The 22,619-nt window shown below is 49.1% G+C and overlaps 1 protein-coding gene across 5 annotated transcripts; it reads right to left on the bottom strand.

Annotated features, from left to right (window-relative positions):
* Positions 1-706: 706 nt before the first annotated feature.
* Positions 707-21,185, bottom strand: PCMTD2 (protein-L-isoaspartate (D-aspartate) O-methyltransferase domain containing 2). Of its 5 annotated transcripts, none has more exons than XM_045070758.1 (7): positions 21,038-21,185; positions 19,738-19,858; positions 16,139-16,469; positions 12,681-12,783; positions 11,289-11,460; positions 4,651-4,774; positions 707-1,644 (listed from the first exon to the last, which is right to left on the bottom strand). In XM_045070758.1, exons 3-7 carry the CDS (start codon positions 16,443-16,445, stop codon positions 1,265-1,267), a joined length of 1,086 nt encoding a protein of 361 aa, XP_044926693.1. In that variant the 5' UTR covers positions 16,446-16,469; positions 19,738-19,858; positions 21,038-21,185; the 3' UTR covers positions 707-1,264. The 5 variants fall into 5 exon arrangements, with proteins under 5 accessions (XP_044926693.1, XP_044926692.1, XP_004760149.1 ...); XM_045070760.1 differs by lacking the exons at positions 19,738-19,858; positions 21,038-21,185 and adding exons at positions 1,892-2,025; positions 18,839-19,304 and having other exon boundaries at positions 1,587-1,644; XM_045070757.1 differs by lacking the exon at positions 19,738-19,858.
* Between the last annotated feature and the right edge of the window lie 1,434 nt (positions 21,186-22,619).

Here is a 22,619-nt window from a genome sequence, read left to right as displayed (position 1 = left end):
AATAAGTTTGAAAAGAACCGATGCTTTGGAATGACCAATAACTTGAAAACACTCTACCATCTGACAGGATGGCCTTCTGAAGACTCAGAACTTGGTAACGACAGAAAGCGCTCAACCCCTCCCCACAAAAAAAGAAAGCGCTCAACCCAAAGGGCCTGGAGAAGGGAGACTTCACAAGTCACTGGTGCTCAGACCATTCCTTTAATGCAATGGAGCTACTAAAATACACATATTTGTTATTAAGAAAAATTAGAAAACTAACACGTCTTTTTCCCCAGAGTTATAAAAGACAAAACCTATAGGACTACAGAAAAATAGCCAACTGATCTTAAAAGAAAAAGAAAAGCAGAGGCTGTCGGTAACACTGTCCCCACTGTACTTCCTGCAGCTTAAACACTTTCCCCCTGTTTTGAGAACTGAGCACGTCCGTGCCTTAGACACCCACTAGCATACTCAAGGTTGGGTCAACGGTCATCCCTACCCTTGGGGTAAAAGTAATGTAGCTCATTATACACAATACCTGCTTCATTCTTGAGTATCCCCTAAGGGATTATCTGACACTCATTCTTCTGAAGGTAAGAAAAGCTGTCAGGAAAACAGTCCAAATAACTTTGGGATTCCGGACAGCCATCTAGCAGTTTGACACTTTCACTCTTCCTCCCTCGTGACAATTTCCCTCCTTTAAAATCACAATCGACAACTCACATCAGATTTAATCACATTTATTTAAAGTAAGGGAGAGCTTTTCAATAACGGTCCCCTCCAGAAAACGAAAAGGTTAGCGGAGGTCAGCGCCGGTGCTCAACAGGCTGGTACCGTCAAGTTCCAACTTGGACACAGGTGCCTCACATCTGGGAAAGAGGTTACACACTTGCAAACTTGTGCTTTCTTTTACACATTTTAGGAGCAACGTGGGTTAATTTCAACTGCCCTGCTTCACGGGCAGCGCACACATGTGTCTCGGCTGGGTCTCTGCGTGCAGATGTCAGAGTTTCACCAGAGCAGAAAGCAAACACGCTTCTCCTGGAGATTCTCTCCCTTTTGAGAAAACATTCCCCTATGCACTTTCCTTGTCAAAAGACTACGTTTACTGAAATGATACCGACGAATGGAATTCTAGAGGAAACCCAAGAACAAACTGAACACAGAAACGTGGAGAGGACCGCACTCTCCTTCCCCACGGCGTGTGCCCGGTGACCCCGTGAGGGCCCGGGTGGGGGTGGGAGGGCGGCCTCGGGCTGCACCTCATCCGGTGCCCACAGACTTACTTCTCCCGGTAATAGAGCAGGTAGTATTTCAGGGGGTCTGGCAGAGGGAGGCTCAGGACCTTCTCGCGCAGGAAGTTCACCGGCGGGGCCGGCTTCGCCTCCGGCGGGGCTCTGTCCTCCTCCCGCCGCTGCTCCTCTTCCAAGTCCTCACAGCTGGTGTCGTCGGAGGGGCTGGAGATCCGACTGGCAAATACCTCCTTGTCCAAAAAGACGATCGTCTCCATGCGACGGCGGCGCACTCTCCGCCTCTTGGCCCGGGGAGTGGTCTTCAGTCCGTTTCCGCTGCCGCTCGCGGTCTCCTGACGGATGACCTTTTTGATGGCCCCACGGATGGCGATTCGAGCCAGGTCCTGGAGGCTCCGCACGGCCAGCGGCGCTGCGGGCAAAGAAGGAGACGTGTCAGCCTCGTCTGTGAGGGACCCAGACGGCACAGAGCCCTAACTCTGGAAAACCGTCCCTCGCGGTCACCCACGCCCGCTGTCCCGCTGTCCCGGCAAACAGTGACAGCTCGAAGGCGCACGCATGTGTCCGTCTCAAACGGTGTTTTCAAACGCGCTACCCCGAACTCCTGTAAGTGAAGGAAGCACGGGCGTGTGTGTCATCAGTCGGAGCAGAAGACGAACCTGGGTTCATGACTCTGTTTACGGTATTCGTTCCCGGTTCTACCTCACCGGTGGAACTCCATGAACGTGGGGCTCCAGAATTCTTCCGTCTATCTTTACATTTCCACGGCACTTTACAAATTGAGTATCTGTTCCTTTTTTAATAGAGAAAAGCAAATCTAAGTAGGTACAAAAACTCCAGCGCACACCGAGGAGACACCGAATCTGGTAATCAAAGTCCAGCTCAGGTTAATGCACGCGTATGGCAACAGGAGAGCTTTTCTCTTCAAGGGGGAGGACTTAAGGACTGTGCGTTCAGATACCTCACACTGAAAGCCACCACTTCTTTCCCTCCAGGACCTAACTCCTTTTTTTTAAGATTTTATTTATTTATTTGACAGAGAAAGAGGTCACAGCAGGGAAGCAAGCGAGGAAGATGCAAGCTTCCAAGACCTAAATTCTTCCCCGAAAGGTGACGATCTACAATACGGGGAAGGTTCTTAGGTTGTCTGTAATATTTACTACCCAAATCAGAGCGGCCTGTGCAGAATCCCGTGAATACCCGTTCCACGGGACCCCGGGGAAGCCCCTAGCCCCAGGCTCTCAGCACCTTCCTCCCTGGGTCCACGCCAGGCCTCCTCTCCCGCTCAACAGTCTCCTCCCCGTTGTCCAGGATGGGCTCCGGCATGGGCCCCGCTACGCAACACCGTAATCATGACTTTCTGCTCAACACACCCACATTTCCTTGTCTTTCCCTTCAGTCCGCTGAACGGACTCCTTCTCTAGCTCACCCCAAGGTCCCGCTGGAAGGGAACCAACTTAGCCCAAGTCTCTCCTGCCAGCCCCTTCTCCACCACAGCCAGCAGTGTTCCCTCAGGGGCTGATTTCTACCATTTCCCCCACTCTATGTGCCTATCAATCCCTGGTTTGACATCCATGCTATGGTTCAAGGAACAAAGACTGGGCAGCGGCTCCCAGGGCTCTGCTCCATTCCTGACCAGGGTCCTGAGCAGCCCCCCAGACCCACATCCCCAAGAGATGCCGGACACCTCAAGGCCCACGTCCTTTTTCAGAAACAGCCTATGTGCCTGCCCCCGAATCCCTTCGGCTTCAGAGGCCACCGTCTCCATGGAAACACCTTTGCTACTTTAGAAAACTCTGGCCCAGGAAGACAGAGTTGCAATTAACTGTCCACTTCGGGAGCCCAAAACATCACGGGGCTATTGATCAGCCAGCGTTCACTCCAGAGCTCTGGTCTCAAAACCAAGCTCTTGGGGTGCCCTCCATGCTGTCGCAGTTCTTACCCAGACCCGGTCAAGCCCTCACATTACGAGACTTGTCTTCAACCAAACCCCCGAGAGGCCTTGCAGACGCATCAACAAGCCCTCACCTTCCAACACTCGGGCAGCGCTGCGGAAGGCCGTGCCCTGCCTGTGAGTGACGCCAGCCTCTCCGGGGGAGAGTCCCAGGGCGCATGCACAGGACTAACTCAGCCTTTGCCGGGCCACAGGGTCGTCGAAAAGACAGAAGCACCCCATCTTTGAGTTCACACACACGGTGGCTCCCACGGCCTCCAGGACAAGTCTAACTCACGCAGTGGGCTCGTTTCTCCCACTCGGACCATGCCGAAGGGCGTGCACGTAGAAAGTCCCCATCAGCCTCTGCTCATGCTTTTTCTCCCTTTCTCCTCTCCTCAGAGAATTCACTTTCACCCAAAATGTCCCACCCTCTGTCAAACCCTCCCTGGCCCTCTCAGCCTCTTTCTGTATCTTACCGCTGCTCACGGCCACATTTCAAGGACCGTGTCTGTGGCAGGTGACCTCCACTTAGCAGAGACCGAGGCAGTGCATGACTATCTGATAAATGTCTCCTCACAAATTTAAGAAAAACAAATTTCTGGAAGGAATTTGCTAACATGTATCATCTTTGGATTTGAGATTACGGTTATTTTTTCCCCTTTTTTGGTGCATTTTCCAAATTTTCTAAATGATCAGAATGCAGAATCCATGCTGAACGGTTTTATTTTCAATAAATCACTAGGATTCTCATTGCTGTGTAAATCTCTGTGTAAATGATAAAACAGTATATGGATAATGTCAGCTCTTTCTGATTCCCCATCCTGAAGGAGTTGAAGACAGAGGGCTAGCCAAATGAATCTCCATGGCAAGCCTCCCACCACCTGAAGCGTGTGCCCACGAGGCGCCCCGAGGAGGGAGGGGTCCCGTGACTCTGCAAGAGCCCCTGGCCCAGCGGTGCTGGCAACACGCTGTCTCTGTGAGACTTCGCCACAGAGCAGAACGAACTCCCTCTCAAGAGAGCCTCCCGCCTTCAATGGCACGGCCAGCAAGAATTGTCGGAGAAGGTGCCTGGGGGGCTCAGTGGGTGAAGCCTCTGCCTTCGGCTCAGGTCATGATCTCAGGGTCCTGGGATCGAGCCCCGCATCGGACTCTCTGCTCAGTGGGGAGCCTGCTTCCTCCTCTCTCTCTGCCTGCCTCTCTGCCTACATGTAATGTCTGTCTGTCAAATAAATAAACAAAATCTTTAAAACAAACAAAAAAAAGAATTCCTGGAGATTTAAAAGAAGGCAAAAACAACCTAAAATGGGCTGAAAACAGATTACTTTTTTTAATATCTAAAAATCATTTGTAACATTTTAAGGTTTCAGTGGGTAGAAAAATGTTCCTAAATATTAAAAGGCTCCTTACAATTTGTCTCTCTCTTCAAATTCTAATGAGATTTTTTTAAAGATCCAAAGGATAAGTAAGGATTTTTGTACTTACGTAACTGGACAAGTCTTGATTTTCCAGACTCCGAATGACAGGGCTGGACCAGAGGAGCAAAAGAAACTGCCAGAATCTTTTTGGTCTCCCAAGCAGAAGGGCCAGTTCGCGTTATCTTAGTCAACTGCCCCAAAGAGAAAATGAGAATATTCACAAGATGTGGCTACTGTCGGTTTATATTTAATCATTCCTCCACATAAACTAAAAAAAAAAAAAACCCACAGAGATACTGATAATGAAATAACCTGAGCACAGAGGCCCCTAACATGATGTGACATAAAGCACCCAGGAAGTATTAATATTGTCGCAAGGGTGTTTTGCCTGGGCATGTTCAAAGCCTCCAGACCTAATTCCTGTTTACGAGAAATACGTGCGTTAGAGAAAAGAAATCAAAGAAGAGTCCGTCAGACGAGACCACTTCCCTGGGCCAGGGCTGAGGGTGATGCTTAGTAAGGGGCAGGCAGGAGGCACAGACATTCTCAAGTCTGAGTCAGTAAAGACATTCACGACAACCTGCAATGATGCTTCAGTCTAGACCGGACCCCAGGCTGTTTGTTCCAGAGGACAGAAACCATGAAGAACTTGCGACCATGACCTTCTTGTGTGACTGTGATCACACACCAAAGAGCAGCTAGTGCTGCAGGCTCACGGCCACCTCTGTCCGAGCTTCTCCCTGCTCCAGCAGAGTTTCTGAGTGACGTCACCGCCACGACACACAGACCTGCAGAAGAGCCTGATTAGACAACACAGCCCTCCTGTGTGCTCTGTGTGATGGTGCCCGTTTCTGAAAGGCCTATTCAGGTCACAGTGCTATTTTCTGCTCAGCTCTGACATGCTAAGATTATATACTCTCTTCTCTTAAAATATCCAAGCCAGCAAATCCTCTTAAAAACTAAGATTCTATATCATGAACCTTGGAAGTGAAAGCATTAAGTAGCCACGTACTAGGTAAACATCAATAAGTCACTCACACTCTTATGTACAAGCAAAAACTTCTTTTTAAAAACATTTTCTTAAAGGAGAAGTTCTAGTTATAATGAACATCAATATCTAAATACAATCGATAAATAATGTGTGAACCATTTAGGAAAACTGTAAATCCATATTCCATGGTCCAGACACGGAGACGGATACTAAAAATCCGCTACAATCCTCAAATCAGTATACAGATAACACAATTCCAATAAAAGGACTGACGTATTTTTCTGATACAACAAAGATTACTAAAGTAATTTTAAATAAAGGGGAGCCTAGGGGGCTCAGCCGGTTAAGGAGCCGACTCTTGATTTCAGCTCAGGTTGTGGGACCGAGAGCCTGGGTCAGGTGTGCTCAGCAGGGGGTCTGCTCCAGCAGCCTCCCTCAGTCCCCCTCACCCCCCCGCCCCTGCACGAGCACTCTCTCTCTCTCTCAAATATTTTTAAGAAATAATAGCAATTGAAATAAAGATGTATTTGGGGGCGCCTGGGTGGCTCAGTAGGTTAAAGCCTCTGCCTTCGGCTCGGGTCATGATCTCAGGGTCCTGGGATCGAGCCCCGCATGGAGGGGGGGTTCTCTGCTCAGTGGGGAGCCTGCTTCCCCTGCCCCTGCCTGCTGCTCTGCCTACTTGGGATCTCTGTCTGATAAAATAAATAAATAAAATCTTTATAAATAAAAAATAAATATTTAAAACAATATTCTCAGAAAGAAGAGCAAAAATGGGGACACGTCACCCTGCTATCCACAATGATGACAGCAATAAGCAGGCGGCAGTCAGCAAGGGCATGGGAGGCTCCTCTCCTTTAAGGCAGTTGGCCAAAGTTAAAATACGGAGTCTCGGATCCAACACTTCTGCTCTTGAGACTACACCGGGAAGTATAGTGTATCATCTTCATGCAGACGAAGATTAAGCCAGAGAGCACCCACAGACACCTGCACACCCTCTGCACAGCAGCAGTGCTTGCAAACAGCAAAAGGGTGGAAAGAACCCAAGTGCCCATCAGAAAAACACATTTTCATACACCAGGAAAGAATATTTTTGAATAAACAACACAGGGACAGAAAAGAATTTCCACTTACACCAAATCCAAATACCAAACCCATAAAATGAACAATAAGCAACGTGTAAAACCTAAAATTATCCGCTCCTATTTCTTATGTCTGGATGAATAGACAGAATGGAAAAAAATGTGCCTTTCTTCACTGAAGTCAAGTCATGGAAAAAGTACGTTTGCTTGTATATTTTTTGAGGACACAGATAAACTAAGAACAAACAAAGTGGTTACCTACAGGTGAAGTGGAGAAGAACATACATGGAAAAAAAATTCTGTGAGTATTCATTATTTACATCTTGAAACCCCATAAATATTTTACGAGGTTATACACCTTAAATGCAATCCCTAAAAACAAACAAATGAGCTCTAAGTCGGGCTAGCGGCACAACCACACAGGGAAGCATTATCTCCAGGGACTTTCAAACATGTTTGTTGGTACATCCCCAGGAGAAGAGCAAACTCAGCCGTCAGGGAGCCTCCAGCATGGGACACAGCACCTGCGCAGAAGTCAGGAAAACCCTCTGGCCCTGACTTTGAGCAGGAAGCACCAGTATAAACCCATAGTGTGTTCTGGTGTCCGAAAGCCAAAGCAACAGAAATATAAGTACGTATGGGGGGAAAGGGACTTCTTGGCTCCAGAATACCACTGAAGAAAACCAACCCGGTATCAAAGATTCCGACAAAGGGCCCACCTGTGTTCTCTAAACACCAATTCCCAATGAACTTAAAACTAACAGAGATCCTCAGAAACAGTTAAATCTAAGTTTGTGGTAAAAATTACAAAAAATTAGTGTGGAGTATCTTTTCTTACCAGAAAGTAAGAAAACCATCAAAGACTACTGAGGGTGTATCAGAGTCCAAGAGCCAACCTGGAGAGGTGCCTATTGGCCAGGACTGGACATTTTAAGTTTCAATAAGAATCATACGATGATTAAAATTTTAAGTACATCTATACCCATGAATTCACACCGCCATTAGAAACCAAATAAAATCTTACGAGTCACCACTTTCAACAAATGCTAGAGAACCAGATTACTGAGGAAACTGATAGACAAAGCTTAAGAATCAGAATTTATCCAGCTTCTCCTTATAACATGTACGTAGGGTAACCAAGTAACTGGTAGGAGTGTTTCTCTTCATGTAAGTATTCCAGGTACTATAAAGTCGCAAGATACAAAATCAATGTACAGAAATCTACTGCATTTCTATACGCTAATGATGCAGCAGAAAGAGAAATTAAGAAAATAATCCCATTTATAACTGCTCCAAAAATAATGAAATATCTAGAAATAAACTTAAAAAAGAGGTGAAATCTCTACTCTGAAATTCATAAAACACTGATGAAAGAAACTGAAGTTGACACAAAGACACAAAACAGACTGGGGACCTGAATGTGACACCTAAATGCATAAAAATCCTAGAAGAGTGCATAGGCAGTAATGTCTCCGACATTGGTCGTAGTGACACTTTCTAGATAGGTCCCTTCAGGCAAGGGAGACAAAAGCAAAAATCAACTGCTGGGATTAGAACAGAAAGCTTCTGCACAGCCAAGGAAACAACCAGCAAACTAAGAGCCAACGTATGAATGGGAGAAGATATTTGCAGTGACTCATCCCACAGAAGGTTAGTATCTAAATTACATAAAGAACTTACACAACTCAACACCCAAAACCCAAATAATCCAATTTAAAAGTGGGCAGAAGACACGAACAGGTACTTCTCCAAAGAAGACATACGAATGGCCCACAGACACGAGAAGACACTCCACGTCACTCCTCATCACGGAAAAGCAGATCACAAGCACAATGAGGGGCGCCTGGGTGGCTCAGCTGGCTGGGCACCCAACTCTCGGTCTCCGCTCAGGTCACAGTCTCGGGGTCGTGAGATCGAGCCCCGCATCAGGCTCCACACCCAGCACAGAGTGTGCGGGAGATTCTCTCTTCCTCTCCTCTGTCCCTCCTACTCGTGCTCTCTCTTTCTAAAATAAATCCATCTTAAAAAAAAAAAAAAAATACCGCAGTGAGACACCACCTCACCCGTCAGAAAGGGGAGAATCCACACAGGAAACAAGCAGTGGTGAGGACACGAGAAAAAAGAACCTCCTTCTGCACTGGTGGGGTGCAAACGGGTGCAGCCGCTCTGGAGAACAGTACGGCGGCTCCTCAGAAAGTTCAGAACAGAGCTGCCCTACAACCCAGCCCTGCACTACGAAGTACTTCCCCGAAGAATGCGAAAACCCTAACTCAAAGGGACACTGCACCCTCCTGTTTACTGAAGCACGATCCGCAACAGCCACGGTACGGAAGCAGCCCCGGTGTCCACGGACAGGCGAACACACAAAGATACGGCACACACGATGGACTATTACTGGGCATAAAGAAGAATGACATCTGGCCATTTCCCATGACACGACTGGAGCCAGAGCACATCATGCTAAGCTGAACAAGCCAGAGAAAGACCAATACCACAGAACTTCACTCATATGTGGGATTTAGAGAACACAGTCACTGACCAAAGGGAAAAAAGAGACCAAAAAACACTCCTAAGGAACCACCAGGGTCACCAGAGAAGATGGGGGACATGGGAAGGAGACAGAGTGTAGGTGCGGTGCCGAGCCTGGGCGGTGCCGAGCCTGGGCGGTGCCGAGCCTGGGCGGTGCAACGCACACCTGCCGCTAGTGGGACACCACATGCTAACTGCGCTGGAATCCAATTCAAGAGAAGACAAGGGTGAAAGGTGCCAGCTGAAGAGACGTGATGGGATCAGACTGTCCCACAGCCCCTGAGATAATGGGTCCAGGCCAGAGCCGCACTGCCCACGTCATAGAACGAGACAGCAGGCGTGCCGGGCCTGCCCACGCGCGGGCTCTGTACCGCCGTGAGGGCTCTCGCACCCTCAGCTGGAAACTAAGCAAGTCTCTGGGTCCCACTAACAACGTGTAACGAAATGAGGAGCAGAAAGAGTATGTTAAACATCACCCCAGAGATAGGTCGTCTCCAAATCTAGACTACAGGAAACTGTAAGACAAACCACTTGATTTCAAGGAAAAAGGAGCAGCGGGGGAAGCAAAGAAAAAAAGAGAAACTCTAGATAAAAAACACTTAGGAGATGGGGTGCCGGGCTGGCTCGGTCGGTGAGCGGAGCAACTCTTGCTCTTGGGGCACGCGTTTAAGCCCCATGGTGGGTGCAAAGATCACTCAAAAATAAAATCTTCCAACAAATAAAAAGAGAATCAACCAAAGAGAAGATATAAATCTTAAATGGAGGGGCGCCTGGGGGGCTCAGTTGGTGGAACAACTGCCTTCGGCTCAGGTCATGATCCTGGAGTGCCGGGATCCTGTCCCGGAATCGAGTCCTGCATCGAGCTCCGTCCTCGGCAGGGGGTCTACTCTCCCTCAGACCTCTCCACTCTCTCTCGCTCTCTCTCTCTCTCAAATATAAAACTTTTAAGAAAATCTTAAATGGAGATCCATTCAAATAAACTATTCAAGCAAATTTTGAGATAATTAGAAAAATCTGAACACTAGCTGGCAATTTTAAAATACTAAGAAATTACTGGTGATTTTTTATGTTGATAACGGTTTTGTGATATCCTTAAAAACAGTCCTTATCTTTTATAAATACACTTTGAAATATTTATGGATAAAAATTTTGTTTTACTTGGCGATAGTCACTGCAGTCTGTATATAATAGCAAGTAACAGAATGTTATACAGACAGCCCCGTGGGCAATTCCAGCAGCCAGAGGACACACTATGGTCAACATTTCCACAGGTCACAATACAAGCAACATGATGACACAGAATATTAAATGGCTTAAAATTATCTCATCAGTTAAGGAAAACATCATAACTTCTCAACAGTACGCGCAATGATTCCTTAGAAAGGTACTGACTACAAGCGTCAGACACTAACAGGGCTTAAGGTAAGGTTGTGAGTGACTTTTCTTCATTTTTGTATGTTCTGGATGTTCAGCAATGAATGATTCCTTTTTAAACAAAATAAATTAAATGCTAACATTTTTAAATTGCAGAAAATCCCACAAAAATGCACAATCTCCTAATTTTTATCATTTCCATTTTTCCTTAGTTCTTTGTAACTGAGACATTCTCTCTGATGACCAATTCAGTTTTGATTAATCTGCTTGTTCGTGAGAACTTGTTTTTCTCAAAGAAGCACAACAGTGACGACAGACAGACACATACACGACCAAACAGCGGAGACAAGACTCCTCCGAAGGAAGAGACTCCTGTATAATACTCGCTGTCACAGAACCTAGCAGTTAGACCCGAAGGACTCGAGGGACGTCTGCCCACCATTCTAACACCAGAACAAGCGTACTGGAGCAGCTGCGGGTGGGGTGGGGGGCGGGGGGGAGGGGGGAGAGCGGACAGACGAGGGAGGGGAGGCTCACAGCGCAGGCTCCAGGGTGCCCACCTGCGTCAGGCCCTGGCCCAAGCTGGGCTGTCTTTAGGACCTGTCCCTGCCTGTGCCCTCATCTGTGAAACGGAGGGAGCTGTCATGAAGCAAACAGGGAAAAACACATGGAGACTTCTGGGAACAGACCTGGGCCAACAGTTAAGCGTGTCGGTTATGAGAGGGATCTGACCTTCTCTTCCAGTGGCATGACAAGGATGCCCCCTACTTTGAGAAGACTCTTCATGTACTCTTCATGCTCTTTCTGCACACCAGCCCCACAGTACACACGATCGTACTGAGAACAATCTGGAGAAATCTCCAGGCAATTGCCAGTAACAAAGGAAGGTTCACAGAAGTCAAATCTAAAAGCAAAAAATGTTTTCCGTAACTGAATATATCACATTGTAGCAAGTCTCTACAGTAAATCTATCCTACCCACAGGTTACGTTTTCCTTGCACATAATAAATACCACTGACAGAGTTAGAAGCTGCAAGTCAGACCCCCAAAATAATTGTATCATTAATAAACTGAACCCTAGAAATCCCAAACAAAATATTATGAAAGTGAACGCCACAAACTTAAGACAGACAGAATTCTATCATCTAACTTCCCATCACCACTGTCTTTGCTCTGTCTTTACAAATCATCACCTTATTTAAGATCTAAGAAAAACAAGCAAAATGAGGGGCACCCGGGTGGTTCAGTCGGTTAAGTGTCCGACTCTTGGTCTCAGCTCAGGGCACGACCTCAGGGTTGTGAGACGGAGCCCCATTTGCTTCGGGTCCCACACTCAGCGTGGGGTCCATGTGAGATCCCCTCTCCCCCCGCACTTATGTGCATAAGCATGCGCTCGCTCGCTCTCTCTCCCTCTCTCTCAGATAAGTCAATCTTTAAAAAAATAAAACATAAAAACCAATAAAATGAAAGAAAACTACATTTGGTGTTTCTAAAAATGTTAAATCCTAAAATAAAAACTTTAATGCCTTATTTAAAAATGGCAAGAGGTAGTTATATATACTGTCCAAATACAAATGCAATAATTCTGTTTAAGAATTAGGAGATAAATTATTATCTGTGTTGGAAACGTGAAAATCGGGCAAAATGAACATTCTATTTCCCTCTCCTATTACACTAGAGAAGAATTACCTTTCCCTGGCGTCATAATTAAAAAACCTAAAGCCCTCAAAAGCACAAAATATTTAAGAAAATAATTAGAGGGGCGCCTGGGTGGCTCAGTGGGTTAAGCCTCTGCCTTCAGTTCAGGTCATGATCCCAGGGTCCTGGGATCAAGCCCTGGATCAGGCTCTCTGCTCAACGGGAAGCCTGCTTCCCCCTCTCTCCCTGCCTGCCTCTCTGCCTACTTGTGATCTCTCTCTCTGTGTCAAATAAATAAATAAATAAAATCTTTCTTTTTTTTTTAATTTTTTTTAAAAAGAAAATAATTAGAACAGCTTTGCATACACCCAATTCTCCTGCCAAAACTGAATCATGTTATATGAACACTAATAAACTTTTCTCTCCCGTCTAATCAAGTTTAAATTATAATTCACACAGCAACCCAAGGGTAGTATTTGATCTTACTTGTCAAAGCTGTCGCTGGTTCTAATGAAGAAGTCCAGCTTCTGCTTTGCATATTCTATTACATCCGAATGGAGTTCAACCCCGTGGTTCACACCAAAAGGACCTAAAATGTTCCAGAATAAAAAAATTTTTAGTACTAGGGCAAGAACGCTTACTCTTTGTTTTATCCACTGCAACGCACCAGATTCAGCATGTATAATTACATGAAGAAATTTGCAAGGTTTAGAGGTCTTACCACATTACCAGGCCTAAATCACCCAAGCTAAATCTTTAAGTACGCAGGGTAGACTATGCTCACCACACTGTAAATATTAATAACTGTAAATACTTGTTTCTTTGATATTACCGACGCCACAGCTTTCCAAAGCCTGGGTTGCTCTGCTCTCAAACCTTTGAAGAATTATTTGAAGATGTAAAAAAGCCAAGATCTGCAACCAAGAATTCAAGATCTTACTAATGAATTAAAGAAGAAAGACATTATTTCCAAATGACACTGGACTCAGGACTGTGTTCCACTAGAGGTTGCCCCAACTACTCAGACATGGGCACAAATAGCTTTTGATCATCATTAAAATAAAACTGTAACAGGGGCACCTGAGTGGCTCCGTCGGTTGAATGTCCAACTCTTGATTTCAGCTCAGGTGATGATCTCGGGGTCCTGGGACTGAGCCCCATGTCAGGCTCTGTGCTCAGCGCGGAGTCTGCTGCAGATACGCTCTCTCCCACTCCCCTGCCCCTTCCCCCACTCGTGTACGTACACATTCTCACTCTCTTAAATGAATAAATAAAATCTTTTTTAAATAAACTATAACCAAATCACAATGAAACATTTTTTATATCAAAGGAATTTTATCAGCAATTGGAAATAAAGCTGTGAGAAAGGTTATAAGCCCACTTAACAATAAACGTATTATTCCCTCTGTATAAAACTGCCTCTAGGTCAGATGTACTGATACAGACAGCTTGGGTGAGTCTCTGTTTTGGGAATTCACCTATACGAAGGTCAAAAACAGGCAACACTTATTATGATGACGGAGGACAAAAGGGTCCTCTCTCCTCTCTACGTGGGGAGGGACAGCCGGAGAGCTTCTGGGGCGCTGGTCCTACTCCATACCTTGTTCTAGGTAGTACCTGCATGAAATTGAACACGTACACAAAAAGTCACCAAGCTCCACACCTCACACGTGTTCATTTACTGTAGGTTAACTTACACAGCCATTTTTAAATATCTCCATGGGAAAATCAACAGGGCATGAAGAACTTTATTTACTGGGTGGACATACCGAAGTCACAGTGCAGCACTTAACCCTACGGCCCAACAGAAATACTGAAAAATGAGCAACCATCTGCGCACCCGTATCTTCACATTTTGCCACTTGGGCTCTCCTGGTCCCCTGACAGCACAACACCCACCCCAAGCCAAGGCCTCCTTCTCCTCCACCTGGACAGCTCACCTGGGGCTCTCTTCTCCCAATGTCTGTCAAATGCACAGCTGCTGCTGAATGATTCTCACTGAAACACAACCTACCTGAGAAGCATTTTCAATAATTACATCAAATTCAAATTGTCCAATCTCAAGCCCCTCTGCCAAACCACAGACTTCCCTCCCCACGGCCCTCTGGCTAGGAGCTCGCGCCAGAAACCAAGCAGACCTTTACTTCCGCACTCTTCATAGTTTCATTAGCCTCCTCCTTTATCAAAACCTGTTAAGCACTTAATTCTCATAACAGATAGAGGACATAGTTCCTAACCCCAAGGAGCTTAACACCAAACAGAGCAGTAACACGGAGCCCCCGACTCAGCCCAATAAAAAGCTGACTGAGGGGGCGGAGGGCACAGAAGGAGTAAGGACTGAGTCCTCAAGGGCATGGCACTGAAGCCAGCCCAAAAGCCCTCCCACCCCTGCAGGAGGGCTTCCCACTCCCTCATCACACAGCACCTTCAGGCCCCTGCACACAAGTGCAGCAGCAAAGGGATGAAGTTCAGGGCCAGGCAGGAAGGCAGCCGGACCTAGAGAAGAGTCGGATGAAAGACTCCAGAACTCATGGCTGCGGGCTCCGGGAGGCCACCACGGTTTTCAGCCCTGAAGTGGTGTGCAACACTGAAGGCTGAGCTGACCAGAACCCGCGGGGTCCACACAGAGGCATCGGCCATGCCAGCGCAAGGTGTCAACCCAGGAAAGCAAACGCCCAGTCGCCTCCTTCACATGCATCACAGCAGCACGGAGTACCCAATGCGACCCCCAAGAAGCCTCCCTTCCTTTAGAGCTCTCCCCACCCAACATCTGATCATATTCCCAGCAAACAGGGAGCTCCCAGAAGAGAAGCTGTTGAGAAGTTCTGTGGCATGTCAAGTGCAACAGGCCGCGTCTGGCTTACTACAAGAACCGAGCATCTCAGTTCCTTTCCAGAGCAGCTCTAACCTAGTCCGTTGGATGCCCCATCCCTCTCTCCACCAAACACCATCTTCACCCTTAGCTCCCCCAGTTTCTCAGCTGAACTGAAGGACCTTTCACTAATTCCAGAAGGATACATCACCTGGGCTCTTCACAAAGCAGTCTTGATCCAAGACAAATTAAGTTCAAAAAGCACATCGCTTCAAAAAACAAAACAAAAACAAACTTAAAAATTTGAGGATAGCAATCTGTGGCCTAAAGTCAAAGGGTCAGTCTCAAAACTTCATCAAATTCCAAACTCTAGGAACATATAAAGAACCCAAAATTTCATTCCACACCCACAAAATCAACTGTCCCTGCGGAGACATTCTGTACTGCGCTGTGGTGCAGACGCCGCGCTCCCTCGCCGGTGCGGCAGCAGCCCCAGCCCCGCCTCCTCCGCAGAGAAATCTTTCCAAGGGCAGGGCAGCCCCCATTACTCCTCTGGCAAAACCGTTCTATCTCAGAGTAAAAACAGACACCTAAACCCTCAATTATTGGACACTGCCGTTTCAAGAACAAAAATGCCCATCGCCACGTGCAGTCTCACAACTTACTTGGGGAAAGAGGCAAAACCTGTGAAGTCCTTCCCATCCCGGGAATTTACTGACAAACAACACCGTACAGGTACTAACTTTTTGAGCATTAAAACAAAACAAAACAAAACTTCTTGGAAGAACTTTAACTTCCAGGGAACTTTAAACTTGGTCTCTGTTTACAGAGTGACAAAGCAGGCTGGGTGACTGTATCGTAAAACGAAAAATCACCGTAAGGTCCTGATTTACACCACTTCTCATGGCCCTCTGCTGTGCGGAAGGAGGGTGCGCTGAACAGACCGTGGAGGCACAGGTGGGAGGGGGAAGGGAACAGGAGGGTCCCTCCAGGACACTCCAGCCCCCCAAGACTGTGCATAAACCAAAGCAGAAGACTGCTCAGAAGGCGCTCCGACGAGGGCCCTACAGAGGAGACACTGCCCCGGCACCAGGAGACAGACGGTGCTCTGCTGCACTCTGTCCGGACTCACCGAGAATGAGCCCCACCATGGAGCTGAGGTAGCCCGTGCCGCTGCCCAGGTTCAAGAAGGAGAGGCCCGGCTGCAGGTCCAGGGCCTCCATCACTTCCGAATAGATGCACGGAGCCGAGAGGTGGATGTTGCCGTGCTTCCACGCCAAGTCTTTGTAAGCGTTTTCTTTAAACTCGTCAAGGTAATAGTCCGCGCGATCGATAGCCCGGAAAGCCTGCTCGACCGGCGCGGTCCGGATGTACTGCGCTTCCTTCAGGTTGTCCACCAGCTCGTCGTTGTCCTCACCGGCGCTCACCGCACCTCCCATCCTCCGGATCGCACGCGGGCAACGCTGCAAAGACAGACGTTTCTGAAGGGCTAGCTACATTAAAGGCCAGAGCACACCAGTTAGGGCGTTTCTGAAGGGCTAGCTACATTAAAGGCCAGAGCACACCAGTTAGGGTCAAATTCTGAATTCTGAAAATATCACAGATGGAATATATTGGATCAGCAACTGCCTAACCCACCCCACCCCCTCCAAATTCAGAAAGAAAAAAAGCCAAAGATGAAATCCCATTATAACCGTCCGGAAACTTGTAATTTACAATTTCAAATGCATTCAAATGAACTGGAGGTACCTAACACATATCCAACAGCTGCAAACCGCATTGAAGAAAGAACTCGATATTTTACGACAAGTCGTCAATCTACAAAGTCAGGTATTTAGGGTTAAAATTATCTTGAATATGGATCTGCCTTAAAAGGGATATATCCACATATGGCAGAGTCAATGGATAGAAGCATAAAAAGAATATAGATGTGTCTACAAAAGTTACACTACTACCAACTTCGCTTTGAATACTTCAAGTACTACAGATCACTTCTGATAAATAAATCTTTAAAAGCAAACAAAAGAAATAAAGGTAAACAACACATACTATAAAGTTACTGTTTATTTGAAATTTGAATTTAACTGGTGTCCTAAATTTTACCTGACACCTCTACACCCCCACATACACATCAAGTCAAGGAATCCACTCAATCTGTTCATTTGGATATTCGGATGTACAAATTCCAGGCAAAAATACTACAGGATGAATGGTGATATTTTAACAAATACAAAATCTGTTTTCAAGCTACAACTGCTCCAAGGACTCCTACTCCCCCTTTGGAAGTGTACGTAATGCAACCTTTCTACCCCTTTAACGAAAGGTACATGGCTTTCCTTCTTCCCAACTGCCTTCAAGAAGAAAAAGCAACAGTGTGACCCCTTCTTAGCCACCTGCTAACATACAATGTGCCTCCATCTAACTCACAGGGACCGTCACCATAAAAATATCTTCTCCAATTTTATAGGCACCCCATGTAACTCTTTCTGAAAGAATTATTTTACTTCACATAAAATGGTAACATTTTACAAAACACCTGATGTAAACTGTTGGGGAAGACAGAAAGCACCAGACTTCACAAAGACTGACACATTTTCTAATTCACTTCCATAATAACATACTATAATTTATTATTACAAAGTTAATCTTTGCTTTCCCCCTCCCAATCCTCTGGATTTCTAACAGCAGAACAAGAAGCATAAAAACTGGGGGAACAGCTTCCATACACATACCCCACGCACACTACTGGCAATTGTGGTGGGAGAGGTTTTCCCAGGAATAAAAATAAATGAACTCATGATAAATCTTCAGCTTCTCACAACAAATACACAAAATATGTGAAACCTAGGGCTTAGTATAAACGCTCTAACATTTCACAGTTGGAACAGCTCATCTTCATCATCAAAATTTTAGACCTGAACATTAAGCTTTCTAAATCACCAGGATGGCCCAATTATTAGATTTTCACCCCATTTCAAAATGTTCTGGAGCCCTTGCTAGGTTAGGGTCCATGGCCAGTTAACTTAGCCAACTGGACGGACTGCTAATGAGGTCAAGCTTAATCTTCAATAAGCTACTTACTTCTGAGGCTACAGTCTACATCCCTAGTCCAGGACAGTCATCTTAAAATTTAGGTCACTGCTTAAAAGTGAAGTTGCGCTTGCTGCCCAAATGTCTATGTGGGAAAAGGCCTGGAAACCACACATCTTCCATGGTGGATCGAACTCTCTACGTAATGTCCTACCATCCTATCTCAGTGCCATCATTCTACCTTCAGAAAGCAAACACTAACTCTATATTGGGTACACTTTATTTTTTCTACCATGTAATCTATCACTTATTTTCCACGTCACCTCACTTTGAAAGTTTACTCACATGGAAAAGCTAGCATTTTAGTAAAAAGAGCTACAATCTTACAGGCACCACCCACCAGTCCCAGGGGTCTGGTTAGCTTCACAACATACTGAGGCAAATTGGGACCGAGTAGTCATTTTACTCCTGATTACAGACCAGTGCATGAAGAGACTAGAATTCAAACCCACGACCATCTAGCCGAAGGCCTACATTCTCAAATTCTCAAAGAAAAAAAACGTTATTTAACACATAACATGTTGGTAATCTTTGCCCCAAATGGCAGACTCTGTGACGATGCGGGAGCCCTCTCTGTTGCCGCCGGTAGGAAGCGTGTGACCATCAGCAGGGTCTGAGACTACTGACTCTGCCCGCTCTTCTGCCTCTCCTCACACTGCGCACAATCACGCTTACTCCTGACCACCCCAAACACCAACAGCAGATTCAAAGATACTCTTGCCCAACCCAATAATGGCTCTACCATCTAGTCAAATCCAACTGCTGGAAGTAATGAGAAGTAACTTCTGGATGCTGTACTTGATTCTACTTCGCAATCCTCAGTATAATTCACTCTTCCGGAGTCACGGGCCAACAGGACCACCTTATTCTCGCACTGCTCCTTCCAAAACCAACTGCCAAAGGGCAGTGAGGAAGACAGGTGAGCAGCAGCAGCAGCCATGGGAAGGTCCCAGTCCTGAGCCAAGGAGGCTAAAACCAGGTCAACCAGCCTGAAGCCACGATCATGGGGGTGTGCGGTTCCAGTCAACACTGCGTTTGTCAGATTACACACGGAGGGCCACGGCCCACCCCGCGTGTCGCTCCTTCAGGGAAATACGGACGAGGTAATTTCATGTGGGAGGAAGGACCCTGTCCTGCAAGCCCTGAAAAGTTTGCCTTTTTTGTAATGCAAGGGCCTGACTTAAGCTGTGACTGCTGAGGAATAAACACTTTACCTCTGCCAACCATGTCTGAAATCAGCTCTTAATTGGTTTCCGTAACAGTCCTTTTGGGCCACTTGTCTTTTCCCTTCTCATTTTTCTCTTCTCACGCTTCACATTCCCTCTTTTGTCTTAATATTCTGCAGTAAAAAGGGAGCCCGAGAAGCCCTAGGCTCCACCCTCAACCCCGATGCCAGCAGAAACTAGCCCTAACTCTCTTCACGGCCCCACCTCACTGTGGGACCCCAGGTATGCTGTCAACTTTCCAGGTTCTGTAGGTAATAACCCGCTACTCTTCCCTCCGCTTCCTGCCGGCTCTTCCTGAACGCTGTCTTGGATTACAGGAACTGCAGGGGCTGGCGCTGGTCACGGAGACCAGCAGAACACAGAACCAAAGCCACACCTCCTGCTGGCAGAAGAATTAAAAGAAACAGAGACTTGCCGTGAAAACTAGAACTCCTACAGCGGGATTTTCTTCCAACACTAGAAAGGCTGCCGTGTGTACACCATTCCTGGAGCTGACAGAAGCTGGATCCGTGGAACACGTTAGATGAAGATTATCTCTACTCGACACAGAAAAGCTTGCTAACAACCAGAATTCCAAACACGGACCTGTTCTTAGAACCTCCACAGCCTGTCTCCCCCAGGGAGGGCCCAGGTTAGGTACGAGCTGAGGTGGGCGCCAGGAGGCCTAGGCTCGGACCCCATCCCCTCAGAGGCCCCCTCTCATGGCACCTCTAAAGCTCTACTTCCCCCGAGCACAGCCCCAAGTTCTGGGCTGACTGCACCGATTCTTGACTGTCTACTCGACACCCAAATCGCAGCCGCTGACTTCGACCACTGCCCTGCCGGAAAGAAAGAAGACGACCACGACAGGCCAGTGATGAACCAAGGGGCGGGCAGGGATCTGGGTCACTTTTCCGAGGGGCAACGCTGGAGCACACGTCAGCACGGCAAGTCCGAAGCGCCGGCACCAAGGCCAGCCGAGCTCGCGTTCCCCAACCACCCACCTCCTCCGGGGGCCTGGAGTCCCGGGGTTCTGAGCCACTTCTCAGTCGGAAGGGCAACAACTGCCCCCGCGGTTCCGCCCCGGAGACTGGAAGTTCCGTCCTCCCTACGCGCACCGGGCCCGAACTCGCAACCCAAGACCGCCAGGGGCAGCTTCCACCCGCAGCGCCCGCGGGTGCAGCCAGACGGTCGCCTTCGGAAAAGGCCCGAGGTCACTGGTTCCGAACGCGGACCCGCCTGCACGCGCCGCGCGACTCCCCGCAAACGTCCCCCGCTCGGCACGCCCGGCGCGGGCCGCGCGTCTCTCCGGCACGTCCAGGGGCGCCAGCGACGGGCCCCGGGAGAGGCCGCGGGGGCCCCGGGGAGCCGCAGGGCCAGCCAGGACGCCCCCCCCCACCGACACACCCCCGGAGCGCCGCACGGGACGGGGCCGCGCTCCAGAGGACACGCGCCCCGGGAGGGTTGGGGGACGAGGGGACACGCAGGAGGGGGACCCGGGGACGGGGCGGGCAGACGCGGGGGAGGCCGGGGAACGCCGGTGGGGGGAGGGGAGCTGGACGTCCGGGAACGGGGGAGGCGGGGCGAGGCGGGGCGCCGGAACGGGGGGGCCGGCCCCGGAGGAGGGTCCCGGCGCTCGGGACCGAGGTGGGGGGAGGTCGCGGGGGGAGGTCAGGGGGAGCGACGCCGCCGCCCGCCACAGGCCGGGCTGAGGGCGGCGGCGGGGGCGGCTCTACCTCCGGGCTCGGCCGGCCCGCGAGCTCGGGCTGCCTAGGCCGCGACCTGCAGCTCCCCCGGCGCCCCTCGCCCGTCCGGCGCCCCTCGCCCGCCCGCAGCCCGGCTGCGCCTCCCGACCGCCGCCGCCGTAAACATCCGCCGCCCCACTGCGCCTGTGCGCGCAACGGCCCGACTGCGCGTGCGCCCGGGCCTGGCTCTTAAAGGGGCGACGGCGCGGCGGGTGGGCCCCGGTGCGGACGGTCGGCGAGGCGCGTGGGAGGCCCCGCACGCTTCCGGGGTATTGTTGCGGGAGCGACCCGAGAACAGCTGCAGGCCAGGGTTAGGGCTTCCCCGCACCAGCAGAGCCGGGACCCAGGGAGGAGGGCCAACAGGTGAGAAAGGAAGAAACCGGGACGGACAGTAACTCTCGGCAGTGGCTCTGGCTTGGGTGACACGGACGTCCGAGCCAAGGTGCTGGGACAAGAAGGGTCCATCTGTGCCAAGAGAGGGCCCCATGGCTGCGGCCCCGCGAGCGGGGAAGGGAGCCGCAGCGCCCGCCGTGCACACCCGAGAGGAGGCCACAGCAGCCCCCACCCGTCCTGCGCTTCCGCTGGCTGGACACCGGCCTCTGCGCAGACCCTTCACCGCTGTTCTGGGCCTCGGCGGAGAAACACAGACTTGGAACAGACCCCATCCAAGATCTGCCCCACAGAGTGAACCGTGAACCCGTCCATCCCATGTCGTGGAGCTGGTGTGCCCAGCCGTCTCCGCTATAGACAGCCGCAGGCACCTGCAGTGACACAAGACCCAGCGCCTGGGTTCTCAAGGTTTCTATTCCTAGAGGATGGTGGCGTCTGGGCAAGGGGCAGGCTGGTACAATTCTTTGGGTCCTACAAGGCAAAGAGAACTGGTTTTGAATAATATGAATAGGAATAATATGAAATGGAACATTATGCAGATAAGAACTTCCCAAATCCAGGGGAGGAAGGAGGAGACGCCTGCCTCTAGGAGGAGTGCACTGCTTGGGGGGGCGGGGGCAGGGGCGGGGGTGACATGCTGTGTGGCAAGAGGAAGGTCCTACAGACCTGGAGGAGTTGGGGTATGTGTGCCCCCGCGTATGTCCCACACAGAGAGTGCAGAGTCAGGACATGTCTGCTCTGGTTGCCCTAGTGAAGCTGGCCAAGCGAAGCTTCGGCGGCCTGTGGGACACCACATAGGAGGCCAAGTCCCCAAGGGCTCATGTTAGACCTGATCTGCGGCAGGGAAGTTGTGCTGACAGCATCAGGCTTGAGATGTTGACCAGGCACGTGGCGCCTGCACACGCCACCCTCCAGGGGAGGTTGGTCTGAGAAACCTTGGCTGGGCATCAGTCAAGGTCGTTCCCATCTCAAAAGTGACCTTGTGGCTCTGTGATCAGGTCCTCAAGGCTGCCTCCCCTCACCGCACCCCGGCACCCAGGGACCCAGCTTCTGCCGCGCACATGCCACGTATCCCTTTGTGAACCACCTGCACAGCCCACCTGGCAGACTTGGTGAAATTCTACCCCACTCTTCCTTTCACTTCAGTCCGGCCTTACCTGTGGTTTTCCAAATGAGCTTTTAG

Source organism: Mustela putorius, unplaced genomic scaffold (genome assembly GCF_011764305.1).
Source record: "Mustela putorius furo isolate JIRA1106 unplaced genomic scaffold, ASM1176430v1.1 tig00003972_pilon_pilon_pilon, whole genome shotgun sequence".
Lineage (NCBI taxonomy): Eukaryota > Metazoa > Chordata > Mammalia > Carnivora > Mustelidae > Mustela > Mustela putorius.
Note: the sequence above shows the minus strand (reverse complement) of the source record. Positions and strands in the feature narration are given on the sequence as shown.